Source organism: Equus quagga, chromosome 13, assembly GCF_021613505.1.
Source record: "Equus quagga isolate Etosha38 chromosome 13, UCLA_HA_Equagga_1.0, whole genome shotgun sequence".
Taxonomy (NCBI): Eukaryota; Metazoa; Chordata; class Mammalia; order Perissodactyla; family Equidae; genus Equus; species Equus quagga.
Window position 1 is genome coordinate 36,925,562 of NC_060279.1, and position 18,944 is coordinate 36,944,505.

Sequence of the window (18,944 nt, forward strand, 5' to 3'; positions counted from 1 at the left end):
AAACCAAAACATAAAACGTTATGAGTTACTTGAGTCCCATGTGGTAAAATGCAAATAATATTTAGTCAAGGTTTATCCTCTTAGAATAGTTTATCTTCACTTTACTGAAGAGGAAACCAAGTCACAAAGAGTGGAAATAAGTCAATTTCATTTACACACCTTCAGTTTTTGACTTCATCAATATAAATAATGTTTTAATGTTATAGTGTTTCTCTTTCTGGAAGTTCTTATCATGGTCATTTTACAGATGGGGAAACTGAGGCACTGAGTGATTGAAATGTATTGCCTCTAACAGGCCTCCTTAAATTGTGCCTCGTTGAGAAGCTCAAGAACCCTAATCCTCAGGCAAAATTCTCTTTCCATTAGATTCCTACCCAAGATGGAAATATTAAATCCACTCAAAGTTTGTGAAGTTAGGTGATAACTGCTGTAAAGTTTGAGTTCTTGATACCAAGAAGAGTGTGGGGTCTGGGGTGGTAGCAAGATCCTTGTAATCATGATCCTTGACCTTTACAAAAGGCTTCATAGTTGACGAGCGCTCCATAGCTGCTATTACACTCTGTCCTCATCAAGGACATCAACATCATCCCCCTTTTACAGATGAGGAGGCTGAACTCAGAGACATTTAGAGGCTTGTCAGAGAACACAGTTAGCAAAGGGCAGAACTGGGACTGAAACTCAGGTCTCCTGAAGACAAGCTCAGTGAGAACACACTTTGGGGAAAAGAAGCTACCTGATTTTTACCAGGAGACTTAGAGGAGACTGAGGGAGGTGGGAAGAAACCAGTCTCGGCAGCAGCCGGTATGTTAGCAGAGAAGGAAATTATCATCACTAGGCATTTCACACGATGACACAGAACTGTTCTGGGCACTGTGAGGATCTACCGACTGCAGCTCTAAGCTCTGAGGGCCTGCAATCTAAGACAAACACACTATGAACAAATATGTGCATGACATACAGATAGTATCTTCTACAGTAGATCTACCACAGTAATCTACTACACGAGTAGAAAGGAAAGAATTTATGGAAAGTATGTCACATGCCCGGCCAGGTAAGTTTGGGTATAAGTTTCAGAGCCTAAATGAAATGGGAGCAATCAAGAAGAGTGAGCCAGGGAAGGAAGAAACACAGCCACACACACACAGAAACACTAATCCAGGAAGAGTTTTTTGGAAGAAAAGTCAATTTTAGGAGTTCTTTCTTCTGTCTCTTTTTTTAAGAAGCAATAGAGTAGCTGTGTTGCAAGCAAGAGCAGAGTTGAGAGTGCGAGATTTAGAACAGAAACTCATCCTAGGCATATGGAACAATTATAAAGATGGGTGAGAAGCAGGACAGAGGGCAGTGTCAGTGGACAAAGAGGGCTTTGAGCAAGTGGAAATTCAAGAAAGATTACAACCTGTCTTGACTCCTAGACTGTGTCTAAGTGTTTCCACCCCCATGCTTTCAGAAAGCTCATGCTCTCCATATTTCAGGAACAAGAAGAATCTCCACGTTGTGAAAGCCTGTCTGCAGCGGATAAAGAAGGCAGCAGTGCTGTGGGGAAGGAGATGGTAGATAGGGACCCTGGGTATGCTGGGCAAGAAGTCCCTAGCCATCCCAATCTCCCCAGATTCCACCACCACAGGAGAGGTTCCCAGTGCAAAACTCATTTATCCGGACCCACTAATTGCTAGGGAATTTCCAGTTTGCTTATCAAACCTGAATTCACCTGTTGAGTTTCAGGCCAGTGAACAGATTCTTAGTGTAAAAACTCAATTGAGCTCTGCCGGCATAAAAACATTACTCAAAATATCAATTCAGATTCCAGCCAGGTAGAGAGACCTGTTTCTCTCTGTTAATTGTGTTTACTCAAGTCATCCTTTGTGACCCTAATTAGTCAGAGAAGCAGCAGCAGAGAACCACTAAGAGACTGGGGTGAACAAGAATATGGAGAGTCCCTATACTCTGGTTTCTGGCCCTCTGTACAACACAGGGTCCATGGAGGTGAAGTGCTGCCTCTGACCACAGTTTGAGCGATGAGCTAAAGGTTAGCAATTTCAGACTTTCAGAGGAAGCTGCTCATTCCTCATCACCCTAGTTTCCGAGTTGACACAATTACTAAGATTTGCATGAGTGGTATGAGAATTTGATTTTTATGATAGTGACTTTTATGACTATTTTTGCCAACATTTGTTCATCTGCCATGTTTACAATGTGTCATTCTGTTCTAACCACTCTACATATGTTAACACACTTAATACAACCACATGAATAGATACTATAGGGTATGTTCCTACAGATGAGAAACTGACAGAGAATAACTTAACGAGGTCACACGGCTAGTAAATGAATGCACCAGGACCTGACTACAATTTACATCATTTAGCTAAATCCCAATATTTTAGAGTGTTTAACCAAACACCTTATATTTACATATAAGACTGTTCTAGGTACTATGCAGAAGATACAAAGGATACTTAACCGTTCCTACAAGCAAAGAGTTCACGGTATAATTGCAGATATTGGTAGCCTTCTCTATGGCACAAAAGTTTTGGTCATTTTATTCACCTACATAGTATGATTTTCTATCTAGAAAAGACCTCACATCACCAATGCTATTACCCTTTCTTCTTTAAACAGGAAAGGCAACTTTAGGCCCAGAGGGGACCAATTTACTAGTTAATTTATCGACAGCTAGAGAATGGCTAGTAGCAGACCCAAAACTTTTCTAACTACTAGTGACATTTCCATGTTTTTTGTGGCATTCAGGATGTAAAACTGTTATCAGAACAATGGTAAAAAACGAATTTTACTCCTTTACACCAAATTGTTCTTCAGTTTTCCTTCAATTGTATCTCTCTTCTTCACTTCTGTCTAAACACTTCTAAACACTCGCATTGTTTATTCTAATTTATCTTCCGTTTACTGATCCCTACTCCTCCCTTTGTTCTGTCTCTCGAGTGAAACTAGGCGTGGACACCACTCAGACAGACCGGGCTGGGGATGGAGATAAAGTTGAACTGCTTGAGACCCTTTACCATAAACGACTCCTAAAGATCAAAAACAATACGTGAAACTGCTTGAGCAGGAACAAAAGGTAGAAGAAAACAAAAGGAAAACCTATTTGAATGATTTCGGGAGAAGTCCTGCGAGCTGCTTCGATCCGGACAAATTAAAACTAAACGCAGAGGCATGGGGATCAGCGGGAACGGGTCAAACTCCCTTACACGGAATAAAAGCCCAAGCCATGCGCTCCGGAGAAAGCTTGGCGCTTCTTTTCTAAGCACACGAAAGGGCCCTTTCTTGGAGGGTAGAGAACTCCCTCTGGAGCCTGCGGGTCCTCTCTTCCCATCGAGAGAGCTCGGCTCTCTGGGAGGTCGCAGGGCCATTTGCTGGAGAAACGGGGGCCTCCTCTCGGCGGTCCGGAGGCGGCTTTATCCCGGGGCCTGGCCCCACCCTGCGGGGTCTGCGAGGTCCCCTCCCGCAACAGTTGGGGCTCCCGGGGCCGCGCCCAGCCAGCACCGGGCTGGGGTGGACGTGCGCGACGATGGGACACCCCCTCGCGCCGCGTCACTTTCGGCTTCCAGCCGACCCCCGTGCCGCGGCCGCACCGCCCACCGCGAGCGTGCGTAACGTGTCCCCGCAGCGTGACGCACGCGCCGCGCCAGGGCGGATGCGCGGGATGCGCGGCGGGAGGAGCGCGCGCCGGGGGCGGGGTGCGGGCGGAAGTCGGCGTCTGCGGAAAGGAGAAAGGAAAGGGAGACGCGGCTGGGTGCGGCGCGGCCGGGAGCGGCGGGAGGGCGCCGCCTCCTCCCCCGCCCTCGCGGCTGAGGATGGAAGTGACGAAAGCAGCCGAGGAGGTCACTTCCTGCTGGGGTGGATGAGGAGGAGCCGGAGACGCCGCGGAGGAGACCGGACCGAAGACGGACCGTGCCGGGGAGAGGTGAGTCCCGGCTTCGCCGCCGGGCCGACCCCACGGGCCTCGGCGGGCACGTCGTCCCTGGGGTCCGGGCAGTTCAGCCGGCCGCGTCCCAACCCGGCCGGGCCTCAGCCAGCGCGGGGGGCGGGGAGGGAGGGGACCCCCATGTCTGAGGGGCGACGGGAATCAGGCAGCGTTCGTGCGGTGGCTGCGCGGAGCCCCGAAGCCGTGGGACGAGGGAGGCCCGGCCGGGTGGCAAGTGGGAAGGAGGGTCCGGGGTCTGCGGAGGCCGGGACCGGGAGCTGCAGCCGGGGATCCTCAGCGCGAGACTCTGCGTGCCTCATTCTGGGGGGAATGGTCGCGATCCAAGGGAGGGCGAGGGGTCTGGGGGCGGGGGTTGCAGAGCTGAGATGAGTGGCTCTACTTGGACAGTGTCCTCGGAGTGAATTTGTGAAGGGCTTGCAGAGGCGTCTCGGGGCTCCCGAGAGGGGGCCGTTTCTGGGGGAAATCATTGAGCTGGGGTGTCAGGAGAGAGCTTCCTGGTCAAGTCATTGGTGCAGCGGGCTTTGGAGCCCAGCATCGTCGTGGTTGAAGGGCATTCCTGTGGCAGGATAAAGGCCCCGCGATCCGACCGAGCAATCTAGGAGTTAGAGTCCAGGGCAGCTTCCTGGAGCGGTGGGGAAACTAGTGTCTTTCCTCCCTCATTGTCACGGAGTTGGGAGCCGCCGGGAAAGGAAGCTCCTGCCTCAGCTCGGAGGCCTTGTTATTGTGTATCTTGTGTATGTGACTGTGTATCTGCGTGTGTGTTTGTTTTCTCCTTCCTTTGGGGTATTTATCTCATTCTCATTCCCTGGTAGTTTTATAAATTGAAACTTGCTGATCTTAATGTGTATGGTGAGAAAAAAATCTAAAGGATCTGGAGGCATCCCAGGTTAGATGAAATTTCCAAGATTAGGAATTTGTCCCCACCCCACCCTGAGGCCGCTGAGGAACCCACATTCCCTCCAGACCACTGCTAATGTGGGTGCTGAGGACTCTGGGGAGCAGTGAGGGGAGATCTGCCCTCTCGGGCCACGTCTTTCTGGCAGTTTCCCCCTTCCCTCCTTTTTGCTGAAGGATTGACCGATACCAAGCTGCTTGCTGCTAGGAACAGGAAATTTATTGAGGAACTGTAAATCTGGATGGAATGAATTCAAATCACAGCAAGACTCCCTCCACATATTGAACAGAAGTTTCTCAGAGATACCTGTTTTTCTTTTTCCCCTGTTAAAGGGAGAAAATGTGAAAATTTTTCTCAAAAAAATTTGGGGAATGTGTTTGTGTTTCTTCTATAGAGTAACTGTACATATGGTGTGTTTACTTCCTGTATCCCAGGGTGTTTTTCAAAGAGGAGGGAGTAGTTTCTGACTCGGACAAGTTTTCCTTCTCCCATCTCACATAATTCGGTAAAATAAATCAAAATCAGATGTTCTTTTCTTGAGTGGCAATCAGATGGATTTGGATTTTTTTTTTCCACTCTCCTTTAATCTGGTACATCTGGGTGAACTCAGGCGTGTGTATCTTGGCATCTGGGTCTGTCTAGTAATAGAAGACAAACTGTTTGACTTGTTTGGGCTGCCTTTTTGGACCCGTTTCACTGCACCCTTCTTTACATTTGAAGGGCTGGTCAGGAGAAAGAAAGCAAATATTAAAGACAGTGTTTACACTTTGTGGTTTAAAGTCAGGTGAGAGATAATTATGGCCTTTGAAGCTGATGACCTGAGGACCATCATTTGATGACTTGGGGATTAGCAGTTTGGAGGTGACATGTTAGAAAGAGGGTTACATAAGGAGGGAAAGACAAGGAAAAGGAAGTTTGGGAAAAGGCTGTGCCAGAAAGTCTTGGGAAGGTAATAAATAGCACCTTAAAGTAATTGTTGTGGCTTGTATCTCTCAGCAGGAGGGTGAAAATGAAAGCGGGCTGTAGCATCGTGGAAAAGCCAGAAGGAGGTGGAGGTGAGCAGAAGTTAATTATCTCTGATGGACTTCAGTGGTTCCTTTTCTGTCCACTTGGGCCCTGTTCACAAATGGCAGACCATGGCTGACAGCCTCTTGACTGGGTGGATACTGCCAGGACGGTTGTAGGCTTGTTTCCTCTGGATGTATATTAACGTGTCAGGTCACCACACCTTTATCCCAAGCTTTAGAGTCTCTTTCCTGTTAGAGAGACAATTCCATCCTTGGGGCTAAGGGGTTTTCACTTGTATTTTCCTAGAACATTAGTTTATCTTTCCAGTTTGTTCCCTTGGACCTTTCGTGCCCTCATAGAAAGTAGGCGTGAGATTTAGCAATGTATGAAAGGGCGAGAGATTAGGACACTTGGGTGCTGCCACCCAACTCTGTGAGCTTTAATAATTGCCGCAAGGAAAGGTAACTTCTCTGTGCTTTCCTCACCTTGATGGGGTTAGCCCAGCTCAGTGAAAGGGTGTTTATGGCATGTTTGCACAGCACTCTAGAGATTCTGAGCGATGGAATGTGAAGTCGAGGATACCGGTATGTATGTACCTAGCTCCTGACTACCTTGATCTTGCCCTTTTCACGTCAAAGGGTATCAGTTTCCTGATTGGGCCTATAAAACAGAGTCGTCCCCCGGCTCCCGGCAGATCCAGCTGTGGCACTTCATCCTGGAGCTGCTGCAGAAGGAAGAGTTCCGCCATGTCATCGCCTGGCAGCAGGGAGAGTACGGGGAATTTGTCATCAAGGATCCAGATGAGGTGGCCCGCCTCTGGGGCCGCAGGAAATGCAAACCACAGATGAATTATGACAAGCTGAGCCGGGCCCTCAGGTAAGGGAAAGGATTCCCAAATCCATGGTGTTAACAGATTGGAAGGAGTCTGAGCAGTTTGGTGAATGTTAGCTAAAAAGGTATCAGGTGATAAGAGACTACACTAAGTGAATAATGTGTGGCTTTAAGTGGGAGTAGAAGAGCTGTTGAATCTGAGTAGCACAGGCACAGGAGGAGAAAAGGCGTATCTTTGGTTGTATGTAGGAGGGAATTCCAGCGTGGTTAGCACTGGATCCTGCCAGCCGATTCTGCTCTGTAGTGGGCGAGAGTTATGGTGAAACGTAGATTGGAGCTCATTTATAATCTCAAAGATTAGTTTAGACCTAGCTGTTGGAAATATATTAGAATTTCTCTTCTTTAGGCTCTCCTGGAAGAAACTAGAAAAAGAATGAAGCAAGCACACAGGAGGGCTCACTGAATGGTTGACCTAGCTGTCTCAGGAGCCATTTCTGTGAGCACAGTTATCAGTCCATAGATTGCTCCAACGTGTCTAAAGATTGATCACTATAAGTTTTCCCAGCTTCTCTTTTCCCCTTGTCAGTCTTTACATTTCATAACCCGTCAGCCCTCAAGGGGCCAGAAGGCAGCTTATAACCTGGGCTGCTGAACAGCTGCAAGGCTAAAGCTTCCAGGTATGTTGAAGTTCCCCGGCCTTGCTTCATTCTTAGTGACTGTGAATGTAAAATCTGTGTGGCAGCTTTGCTGCAGCCTCTCACATCCCTTTGAAAGTGAAGCTGACTGCTGTTTTCCAGGTCAGTATAGCATTGTTTGACCTGCCGCCATAAAACAGTTCTACATTCCTCTGTCTCTGCCTTGAGCTTAGGCCTCCAGACTAACCACATCAGGGCTCCCAAGAAACTTGCCTGCCCCCACCTGGGCATGGCAGAAAAGAGAAACTAGGCAGTGACATGTAGTGGAACAGGAAGGAAATGGACTGTAGAATTGAAACTGGAGAGAGAGAGAGAAGAAAGGTTGGGGCTAGGATAGGTGTTCAGAATCTTCAAGTGAGATTGTCTTTGTAAAGGTCTAGCCAAGGTCTAGAACTTAGTTGCAAATTGAATGGGAAAAGTGAGCTGTTAGGTCTCCCAGCCCTAACCTGAGGGCAAGGCTGCAAAAGAATGATAGTGATGTTTGCAAGGAATACTTAGAGCAAGAATTGTTGTCTTAGTGCCATTAAGTGTATCAAAAACTGTCAGTAGCTAGAAGGTAAATTGACATGCAGTCCTCTTTTTACAGATACTATTACAACAAGAGGATCCTTCATAAAACAAAAGGGAAAAGGTTTACTTATAAATTTAACTTCAACAAACTGGTGATGCCCAACTACCCGTTCATCAACATTCGGTCAAGTGGTAAGATGCAAACTTTCTTGGTAGGGAATGAATTTTGAGTTGAGAAAGAATTTTAAAAACCCAAGTTTACGACCTGGCTTGTTTAAGGGGTATTTAGAAACACTAAAGTCATGAGATGCCTCGGAGTACCTCCCTGTTCTTCTCAGTTTCCCATACGTCTCACTCACGGAGTGACAGGCTCTGCAGCCTCAAGATAGGTTTGTTTGGTTTGTTTATTTGCTTCCCTTTTCTGCATATTGTTTGTAACCTCCTAGGTATTGTAACACTATCCTCTTTAGGATTGACGCTCCGTAGGTTTTTGTTGATCTTTAAGTTCACGACTCAGAGTTTTAACACCCTGCCTGGTGGCTCTCTCATAGACGAGAACCTGTTTCTACAAACACTTCCGATTTTCTATGAAACTACCAAGCTCTCCCTTATCAAGTGAATATCATCAAAACCACAGCATCCTTGATCACAGAAGGGGAGGTTCAGATGTTTGCAGTGAAAAGCAGTGTCTTTGATCTGCGCCAACAGCTCCTCAGAGAACAAGACTCTGGGGTTACTTGACCTTCTCTTCTCTTAAGTGCAGCAAGGCTTCCCCTCTAGGCTCTCCGGGTTGCCAGCTTTTCTATCACAGCTCCTCTCAGAGGTTTTAGGTCTGCCTCTCAATGCAAAAGACAAGTCTCTTATAAGGGTTTTTGGTTTTGTGGGTTTTTTTAAGGTGCAGATCGTAACTCCTGCCCAAGAAAATAGATTGTATTTAACTAGTTTCTGACTAGCCATCAATACTGTATCTTTGTGGCATTGTATGTTAAAGCGAAGAAACCTGAAAAATTAGAGCAGGGGTGTGGCTGAGAATGTAATGCTGAGATCCATTGCAGATAGGTAATTACTACACACGACAAGTTAGGGCAGTTTTAGTTTGATGCTGCTATCATTACAGTTTCATCTCTCCTGTAGCCACTCCCTCTTGTCCCTCGGGCATGCATTTAAAAAAAAGAACTGGTATTGGAATGCATCTCTCTAATTACAACCTGTTTTCTTTCCTTGTGCCTGAGGGAGAGGCGTTAGGAAATCAAACCTGTTCTAGCCACTGGAATCTCATTTCCTCTTATTTTTCACTCTTGACCCCTCCCTGTATACATGAAGGAACTGGTACTCCAGATATGCCAGCAATTTTGAAGAATGTGTTGATGTTCCATACCTTCCCCTCAAAAAAGATTTCATTGATCTTGTTCTTCTGTCTTTGACCCATTTTTGTCTGTTGAGAACCCAACAGTCCAGCCACTCAGACAACCTGGAATGGGGCTTCCATCAGCCCTTGGGACTAATACACTTTTCCAGGGCAAGGAAGTCTGGTCCCTCACTCTGAAGATTCTGGTCTAGAGACATAACAGTAGTGGCCTAGTACAACCTATTCTACCTAAAGGCATTTGAACCAACATTGATCCTTAGCTAAGCTCAGAATCCTAACCAAAAGTCACAGAGCAAGCAAAACACTGTGCATTTCTTTTAGGCATCCTGTTTGGTTGCTTACATCCTGGATGGACAACTCCAAACAACTGGAGTCGTTAGTTCATAGAGAACTTTTACCAAGAGAGACTAAGTTGTTTCAGGTTAACTTTTATGATGACAAAGGAAATCTGGTGTTTACTGAACATCTACTTAATGGAGGTACTTTTGCTTAGTGTTTTTGTGAATTATCTCATTCAACTCTCCCAGCCCTGTGAACTATATGTCTCAGTATCCACATTTTACAAATGATAAAATTAAGGATGAGAGAAAAGTCAAAGATTGATCAGGGTGGGTTGAATAACAGTTATCTGTTGACCAGTTTCTCAGAAAACAATTCCTAAGAGATTGAGCTATTGTACATTGCTCGCCTGGATTGGGATTCATTCATTTGTTCAACAGATAATGTGTTAAGCCCTAAAGACAAAAAGAAAAGATGAGGCAGTTCTTCCCCTCCAGGAACTCACAATTTAACAGGAGAGAGAAGATATATGACATTTAATACAATGTGGAATGTGATAACACTAAGAAGTGGAGCTATGTGGATTTAGATCCTGGAGGCCAGAGAGAGCATGTGTAGATAGATGGTGGGTTGATACACTTGGGCTGTTTTGATCTGCGTGTTTTTAAACTTAGAGACAATACATGCTGATTGTAACACATCCAAATAACGCAGAAGTTTATGAAGCGAAAAGTGGATGTTCCCTTCCCTTCGCCACGGTCCTGCTCACTGTCAGCAGTTCAGGGTAGAGTACTTAACATCTGAATAGTGTTGAGAATACTTCTACCTGCAGTATCTCATTTGTATCATTAAAAGCATCTTATAAAATACATTATTAAATATATTTTTTAATATTTACTTGTACTCGCATAAGAAACATTGGAAAGATACAGGAGATACTAGTAAAAGTGGTTATCTGCCACGGGGTGGGGCAGGACAGACCAGTTCAGGGATGGTTTTGAGAGCGCTCACACTATCCCTCCCCGCCCCCCCCCTGGTTTTTTCTATTTATCTTTCTTTTGGAAAGCTTTAAACCAACAGAAAAATTGGAAAAAATAGAACAGTGAACGCCCATATATCCTCTGTCTAGATTATACTAATCATTAACATTGTTGCCACATTTGCTTTCTTTCTATTTATATATACTTTTTAAATCTTTTGAGATTAAGTTGCAGGCATCGTGACACTTCACCCCCGTGTACTTCAGCACGTATCTCCCACGTACAAGGACATTCATCCATAACCACAATAACATCACCACACCCAGGAAGCTTAACGTTGCTCGAATACTATGATCTAATATATGGTTCATATTCAAATGATAGATGTCTTTTCAAGTTTTGATTTTTGAACCATGATATCTAATAAAAAATTATTTTCACAAATGCCTTCCATTTGCTGTCTACCAGTACCATTCCAAGAATTTTTCAAATATTAACTGTTTTAGTTTTCATAACATGAGGAGTAGTCCCGTTATTACCCATTTTACAGGTGAGGAAGCTGAGGCACAGGGAGGTAAATTATCCAAAGTCACACAACTAGTAAGTGGTAGGGCCGGGGTTTGAACCTAAGCAAAGACCTTATTATTTCCATTTTACCAGACAGAGTCAAAGATTAGATGGTTACTTAAACTAGACTACAAGGTGGAAGGTGCCAGAACTGAGATTCAAACCCAGATTCTCCAACCTTAATAAGATGTCATGGTCACTCCATGAAGGTGATCTTCTTCTGAAGCAGTATTATTCAAGCTTTTTTAAGCAGCAAACTTATTTTTTCAAACAAAAATCTTAGACTTGCTGTCTCAACATGTAACATATAAAAGTAGGGCTGCTGCAGTTAATCAGAGGTGAGGGGTCCAGATGCTCCCTCCAACATTGCTCCTAGGTTCTGCTTGCTTCGCTCCCTCCAGATGCATTTGGAAAATAATATGTATTCTCTTTCCTTTTGCAGAATTACAGTGTACCTTAGCCTGTGTAAAGACTGAGAAATCCTTCAATTTAAAAAAATAAATTGTTTAGGAGTCAGGACCTCCTCTTCCCACATTGTGTTTATCTTATTCAGTCCTTTGGAACACACAGAAGTGTTTTGGGTTTTGTTTTTCTTTTGCACATATGTGCTCTTAATACAAAGTCAAAATCCAAAAAAATCAAACAGAGTGGGATTTTACCCTTTGTAGTAGGCTAAAAGAAGAGATACTTCTGGCCTGGGACTCTCTTGACTTTACTCCAGTTATATGCAGGGTCATCCATCTGTTTTCCCTAATTGTGATATTAAATCAGCGGCTTTAGAAAAAAAGTCCTGCAGGACAGTTCTCTGTGGAACATCAGTTTGGGAAATGTTGCTCTGACAGTGTTCCTCAGTCACACGTGCCTAGAAAGCTACAGTCTTGTACATACCGGCCAACGCCGGAGTCATATCTAAGAACAACTCTGTTATACCAAGAATAGAAGAAAGCAACTGATTGGGAGCAATTCCTAACCACACCATGTCTTGTGCACCTCTTTTGTTTCTTCTCCTAGATCACCATACTTTCACTTATTTGGGTTTTTCTTATTTTTTCTTCTCCCTTTTTTCTTTCTTACTTATCTCTGCCTCAGAGTACAAAGAGCCCTTCTGACATCATCAATGATAGAAGCCATTGCTACCTTCCAGGAACCCAAAGGGTCCCTGAGGCCTCAGATGGCATACCTTTCTTAGGCCCTGTTTATCAGAAAGACCCTCTTGGGAAGTTGAGAACTTAGGAGCCTTTGACATTGGCATGTTCAGTATGGTGTTAGTTTCTGCTTAGAGCTTCAAATTTTAGCAGGCAACCTTGGGAGAGGGAGTGGTAGGTCCTGGATTTTCTCCCAGCCTTGAAAAGCATTGAAAGCAGGATGGGAATGGAGATCATCATGTAAAATTTGTTAGAGAAATATAGATTTGGAGAAATTAAAGAACATTTGAATCTCTGTAAAGTAGTGATGGTATATATATCAGAGATTATAAAAAAATACATCATAAGGGGCTGACCCAGTGGCCTAGTGGTTAAGTTAGCATGCTTCACTTCGGTGGCCCATGGTTCACATGTTCAGACCCCAGGCATGGACCTTTACACCACTCATCAGGCCGTGCTGTGGCAGTGTCCCACATACAAATTAGAGGAAGATTGGCAACCGATGTTAGCTCAGGGCCAATCTTCCTCACCAAAACAAACAAACAAAATCATAAAAACTTAGCTTAATGAACATATGACCTTTTTTTTTTTATCGGTTTTTGTTCTTAAAATATGGTCTTGTTCATGTCCATATTTGCGAGGTGCAGAGTCTTTGGGCTTTTAATGCATTGTTTTACATACGTGTCATTTCCAGTTTTGTTTGGTTTTTGCTGTGGTTAGTTTGCTTTCTTTATAGATATGGCCAAAATTATGGAAATACGAAAAGACTAGTTGCAAGCCTGAGAATTAAAACAGGTGATATATTCACAGTATTCAGAGTTGCAAAAGAAAAGGCTCTTGTACCCATTCATTCATTCATTCATTCATCTAAGTTGCTGAGCACCTACTAATTGTTGAACCCTGAACTGCTGGAAGTCTAGTTGTGACCAACAGGAGTTTATGTTTGAGAATACAGATAAATAAGTAAATGATGTTTCAGATAGTACCAAGTGCTGTGAAGACAGAGTAAGAAGCTAGAGAAAGATGGCAACTGAATGGAGTAGAGGAAGCTGAGCAGCAGCCCGAGGAAGACAGGGAGCTGAGGAATTCAGTCCAGCTCGTGGTGTTTCCTGTGGCTCCTAAACATCTTGTACTTATTTAGCATAAGCAAACGTGCTCATCACGACTGGCCAGACCTCTAAAGTGGCCTTTTGTCTTTTCCACCATCACAGGTGTGGTTCCCCAGAGCGCGCCACCAGTGCCAACAGCTTCTTCCCGGTTCCATTTCCCACCTCTGGACACCCATTCTCCAACTAGTGATGTGCAGCCAGGGCGGTTCTCTGCTAGCTCGCTAACCACTTCTGGCCAGGAGTCGAGTAATGGCCCTGATAGAAAGGTGGAGCTTTCGGAGCTGGAGGATGGCTCAGCCGCTGACTGGCGCCGGGGCGTGGATCTCATGTCCTCCCGGAATGCTGTTGTTGGAGGGGGGATTGGCCATCAGAAACGCAAGCCTGACATAATGCTTCCTCTGTTCACTAGGCCAGGGATGTATCCTGACCCGCACAGTCCCTTCGCTGTCTCTCCAATCCCTAGCCGTGGAGGTGTCCTTAATGTTCCCATTTCACCAGCCCTCTCCCTGACGCCCACCATCTTCTCCTATAGCCCGTCACCAGGCCTGAGCCCCTTCACCAGCAGCAGTTGCTTTTCCTTCAACCCTGAGGAAATGAAACACTACCTGCATTCTCAAGCGTGTTCTGTGTTCAACTACCATCTGAGTCCCCGGACATTTCCCCGTTACCCAGGGCTCATGGTTCCGCCACTGCAGTGCCAAATGCATCCTGAGGAGTCAACCCAGTTTTCTATCAAGCTGCAGCCCCCGCCAGTTGGGCGGAAGAACCGGGAGAGGGTAGAGAGCAGCGAGGAGTCGGCACCTGTCACTGCTCCCACCATGGCTCCTGTCCCCCCAAGAATTAAGGTGGAGCCAGCCTCTGAAAAGGATCCTGAGAGTCTCAGGCAGTCGGCACGAGAGAAGCAGCAACGCCCTCAAGAAGAGGGCACTGTGCCAAGCAGGACCATAGAAGAGGAAAAAAGCCCCATCTTTGCCCGCCCAGCTGCACGGTCCTCTTGGCCCTCTGTACCCAGCACCCCAAGTGAAGAATCCCTCGAGATGACTGAAGACAGTGAGGACAGGCCTGGCAAAGAGCCCAGTGCCCCTGAGAAGAAAGAAGATGCCCTGATGCCCCCCAAGCTTCGGTTGAAGCGGCGCTGGAATGATGACCCTGAAGCCCGAGAGCTGAGTAAGAATGGCAAGTTCCTCTGGAATGGGTCAGGACCCCGGGGCTTGGCAACGGCAGCTGCTGATGCTTAGAACTGGAAGTGGATTGGGAGCTGTTTATACTATAATCAAATACATGTATTTATGTAGCAAGATTTCAGGGTCGGGGGGAGGGGGGAGGGAATTAGACTGGTTTGATCATTCTAGGGGCATAGACTTGTATTTTTATGTTTTGGGGATGGGATGGGGTATCTTCTGTTGTAAATTAGGTGGGATGTGAACACACTTTTTTTTCCTGGTGAGTAGGACATGGGAAGGGTATTGAACTGAAAGGAGAAAGAGCCTGTGTTTCCTGTTGAGGCTCACACTTTCTGACAAACCCCTAAAGGGCCAACCTGCCGTTGGTCCCGTGATAGTTCAGGTTCCAGACTTCTTTCCTTTCTATTGTATTTATATATGGAAAGCCATTGATGAATTTATTTTGCTCTCAGAGATAACATAAAAGGGAAAAAGGCGTGGTTGGGAGGTTGAGCAATGAGAGACCATTTCTATTAAGTATTTTGCCTGAAAAGTTTCTAATTATTTCAGGGGAGGAATAAGATAATCTTGGTCTTACTGGGGCAGAGGGATGTTCAGATGTTGCTCTTTTTCTTTTTTCCTTTGTTGTTGTTGTTTGGCATTGTTTCTTTTCCTTTTTGAAAAAATGTTTTCAGGAAACGTGAAACATACTGCCAGTTAGAGTGGGGCTGGGAAGGCCCAGGCCCGGAGCCTCCACTGCGTGGTTGAGACAGGAAGCCCTGCTGTGAATTTCTTGGACTTTTCACCTACTTCACCTATTAAGAAGCCATGAGGAGTTGTAACCTCCTGCTCAGGGAAGAAAGAAGAGGGCAGGAGGAAGTAACCCAATGCCTTTAAAAACAAAAACACGAAAATGATCTTCATTTTTTTCTTTTCCATCATGGGTTTGGGGAACCAAACCAAAGTGTGACTGTGGGCAAGTTCCCTGAGAGGCATGACAACGTTGAAGATGTCTTTCCGTTGTGTCTGGTTCTCTTATCATTTTCTTAAGTCAAGCCTTAACAATGAACGTACATAGTGATACGGGTCTGTCAACATAAACCTGTAAAAGGACATGGACGACTTTTCAGATAATCTGGGAATGTCAAAATATGGTTAAATTTCAAGTTGGTCTTTAGTTGTCTCCTCTTGTTATTGGGATGGGTAGCAAAAAGGATTATGGGAATTGATGAGAGCAGATGATGCCTGGAAACACAGAAGGTAGCTGGGGGTACTGGTGGATGTTGCTGAGACTGAGGAAGAGGTGGGCAGGAGACGAGGGCTGGATGCCCAAGGCCTGGTGTGAGTGAAGGGGCTGCTGTCCCTCCTGTTGTCGTGTTGCCCTTCTTGCCATGCCCATCTCCCTAGATTGTTCTCATTCTCATGATCAAGTGACTATCCCACACGAGACCCCAGTTTACAGATGGTGAGGAATTGTTTCTTTGTGGGAAATTCCCTTCCGTCACTTTCAGAGGAACAGGAAAGTATTGATCTTACATGAAGCAAAAGGGGCCTGGACGCGGGGCAGAGAGGAAGAATCCACAGCCAACTGTCTGTGTTGTGCGCACAGGTCACTACCTAGTGTACAGAAATACCCAACTGTGGCTCACACCCACCGGGCAGCAGAGAGAACTCCACCTCTGATAGGGGCAAGAAGTGGGCACAGGGATGCTGCCTAGGAATTGGAGGAATTCCTAACTCCACCTTAGCCTAAGCGAGCTCTTTGTACTAAGAAGCATTTGAGGGTTGACTTTTAATGGTGGGGTGGGAATTCTTTTTTAACTGGAGTCCGTGCATGAGGGGCCCGGGAAAGGTTAGAGCAGGTGAGTGACTTAGTAGGTGGCTTGGTATGACTGGAGTCCGTCCTGCTGTTTTTGGCAAACGTCCTCCTCCTTGTTTGATTCATATTCCATGAGTGATTTGTCTTCCCCTGGGAAAGGGATTGGGAGAGTGGTCCCTGACGACTCAAGCTTTGGTCAGGCTGCCTTTGGTTGGTTGTGTTTTCATCAGTTTCTTTCTCTGCACCTCGACTTACCTCGACTCAGAAAGCAAGCCCGGGCAGGTGGAGGAGGGATCTCTGCTTGGCATTGCCCGATCTAACCAGGGAAGCTGGCGGGCCGCCCTCTCTGTCCATGGGAGGGGAGGGCCGGCAGGTGTCAGTATGAACTCAGGAATAGAAACACGAGGCCTTTAAAATAAGAGGGAGAGAAATCCATGATGCATACCTGTAACCCCTAGAACCCAAGTGCCAGAATTAATTCCTAGATGCTGCTTCTGTTTGAACAAAAAGTCACTGCTTTTACACTTGAAATAACACACTCAAGAAAATGTTCAACTCCATGAAAAATTTTTTGGCTTTAAGAAATTGTTTGGTGTTTAACTGTTTCCTTTGATTGCCATTCCACCAGTAAATTGTTGGTTGATTTGCACTGCACACTGGGGTTGGGGGTGGGGGAGGGTCCTTAAACAGAGCGAACTTGGGCTTGCTCAGGAAGTGGGCTGGGAACGTGGAGGTCATTGCCATTTCCTGGGGTAATGGGTGGGAGGTAGTTTTTCTCCCCCCAGTCCACTCCTGGCAGTGCCTGCCACCAACCTGGCACAAAGCCAGGCCCTTCTCAGAGCATCTCATCACTGTCCAACAGCAGGTGGAAAAGGGGGACAAAACCAGACGTATTTTCTCTCCCCCATTTTTTCCAAATTTTGGTGTGCCAAATGTTTAAACTTTGCAAATGTAAATCTTGAAATTTCATGAATTAATCAAGAACTTATTTGTGCAGTTTGCTTTTTTGACCGTAGCAAAGAAAGTAGTAGAGATCTCTTAAGGGCATCCAGCCTTGCGGAGCTCTTTTTCTTTAAGAACGGATAGGAATGAAATAAGATTCACCAAGTCCCTTCACCCCTAGTTTTCAGGCTGCACTGCGTTAAACCCAACTCTCTAACAAATATAGGCAATTATTGCACCCTAGTCCTCCATGGGCCAAGAAACTTCCAGAAGCATTAAAAAACAAAAGTTGAAGTATATCACTTCTCACCAAGCGGGTAGAGTCAGTTAGCTGTTTGTCCCTTGTTTTTTATTTATTCCATAATTATGTTCGTGCTTTTTGTTTTGTAAACAGTAATGGAACACATTTTGATTTTGTTTAAAAGACAAAGAACTTTAATCGAATCTTTCAAGAACTGTTCATTTTTGATTTCTTTTTGGGGGGGAAAAAGTTGCCAGTTAATTTGTTTTGAAATATTCAGGCATTCTTCAAGTTACAAAATTGTGATGCAGGGATTTGTGAGTGAGACATTCACGTGTGAAAGATGACTTCACTTGTTAGCCGCTTAAGCAGAATAAAGTGTGTATATGTACATAAAATGTAAGTAATCTTAACTCCATTGTGCAGTGCCTTTTAGATGTTCCGCTTTCTATAAAGTCTTCAAATTTTTGCATATATATTATATATATATGATGTAATGTTATAGAAATATATGTATAATATACATATTTTTTCCAGGGGTATCTGATAGCTCTGTATTTTGTTATGGAAGTTGAAAGAAAAAAGTATTTTACCTCAGAAATTAAATAAAAAAAATACTTTTAAGTAAGTCTACAGAGTGTTGGTTTTATTGTTGATACACTGAGCGAGGATGGTCATGCCAGAGAATTTGCAGAGTCCGTGCTGGCTCACCCCGCCCCGCTTTTTGTTCCTCTTGCACAGGTACCAACAAGTGAGGAGGTGAGTCTCTTAATGGTTTTGGAGAGTGTCAGTTTCCTTGACTCAATGGCTGTGGCTAGGTGAGGACAACTGAAGCCAGGGACGCAAGTTAGAGGGGAAATTTCTTCCTCAGGATTATTCTGAGGATTCATTAAGAGTACATGGCAAAGCCAGACATAATAGGCCACACTTTGTGTGATTCTGTGTGTATGAAGTGTCCAGTTTAGGCAAATCCATAAAGACAGAACATCGATTAGTGGTTGCCCTGGAGAGTGACTGCTAATGAGTTGCATTTTTTTGGGGGAGTGATAAAAATGTCCTGGAATTAGGTAGTGGTGATAGTTGTACAACAATTTGAATATGATAACCACTGAATTACAATCACTCTAAAAGGATGAAAGGTATGTAAATCATATCTCCACAAAGGTGGTTTTGGTGGTGGTGGTGGTTTTTTAAGTACATGGCAAACCAGTATTAGGGAAACAGTGTTACCCATTGGAGGACAAGAATCCAGAGGGACCAGAGGGAAATCTTGGCATGTGGAGCATCATCACATAACACCCCCGAGGAAAAATGGTGACAGACTAAGTAATTTCATTTTGCCCTTGAGAGAGAGGCAAAGCGATCTTCTCAAGGTCCCAGCATCTGTAGAGTCACAGCCAGGTGTTAATTGACTTGTGTTGAGAGTCCGGTGCGTTCTGGAAGGCTGG

The 18,944-nt window shown here is 45.1% G+C and overlaps 1 protein-coding gene across 2 annotated transcripts; it reads left to right on the forward strand.

Moving 5' to 3' along the window:
- Positions 1–3,735: 3,735 nt before the first annotated feature.
- Positions 3,736–17,237, forward strand: ETV3 (ETS variant transcription factor 3). 2 transcript variants are annotated; one of them, XM_046681714.1, is made up of 5 exons: positions 3,736–3,922; positions 5,838–5,893; positions 6,485–6,722; positions 7,959–8,074; positions 13,434–17,237. In XM_046681714.1, the coding sequence occupies exons 2-5, from the start codon at positions 5,848–5,850 to the stop codon at positions 14,567–14,569; spliced, it is 1,536 nt and encodes a 511-aa protein (XP_046537670.1). In that variant the 5' UTR covers positions 3,736–3,922; positions 5,838–5,847; the 3' UTR covers positions 14,570–17,237. The 2 variants fall into 2 exon arrangements, with proteins under 2 accessions (XP_046537670.1, XP_046537669.1); XM_046681713.1 differs by having other exon boundaries at positions 3,737–3,922; positions 5,835–5,893.
- Positions 17,238–18,944: the final 1,707 nt, after the last annotated feature.

What these genes read in the sequence shown, in the direction of transcription:
- ETV3 (XM_046681714.1), top strand. Translation starts at nt 5,848, where the DNA reads ATGAAAGCGGGCTGTAGCATCGTGGAAAAGCCAGAAGGAGGTGGAG. An exon ending in AAAGCCAGAAGGAGGTGGAG is followed by an intron (nt 5,894 to 6,484) that starts GTGAGCAGAAGT and finishes TTCACGTCAAAG; the next exon opens with GGTATCAGTTTCCTGATTGG. An exon ending in CATCAACATTCGGTCAAGTG is followed by an intron (nt 8,075 to 13,433) that starts GTAAGATGCAAA and finishes CCACCATCACAG; the next exon opens with GTGTGGTTCCCCAGAGCGCG.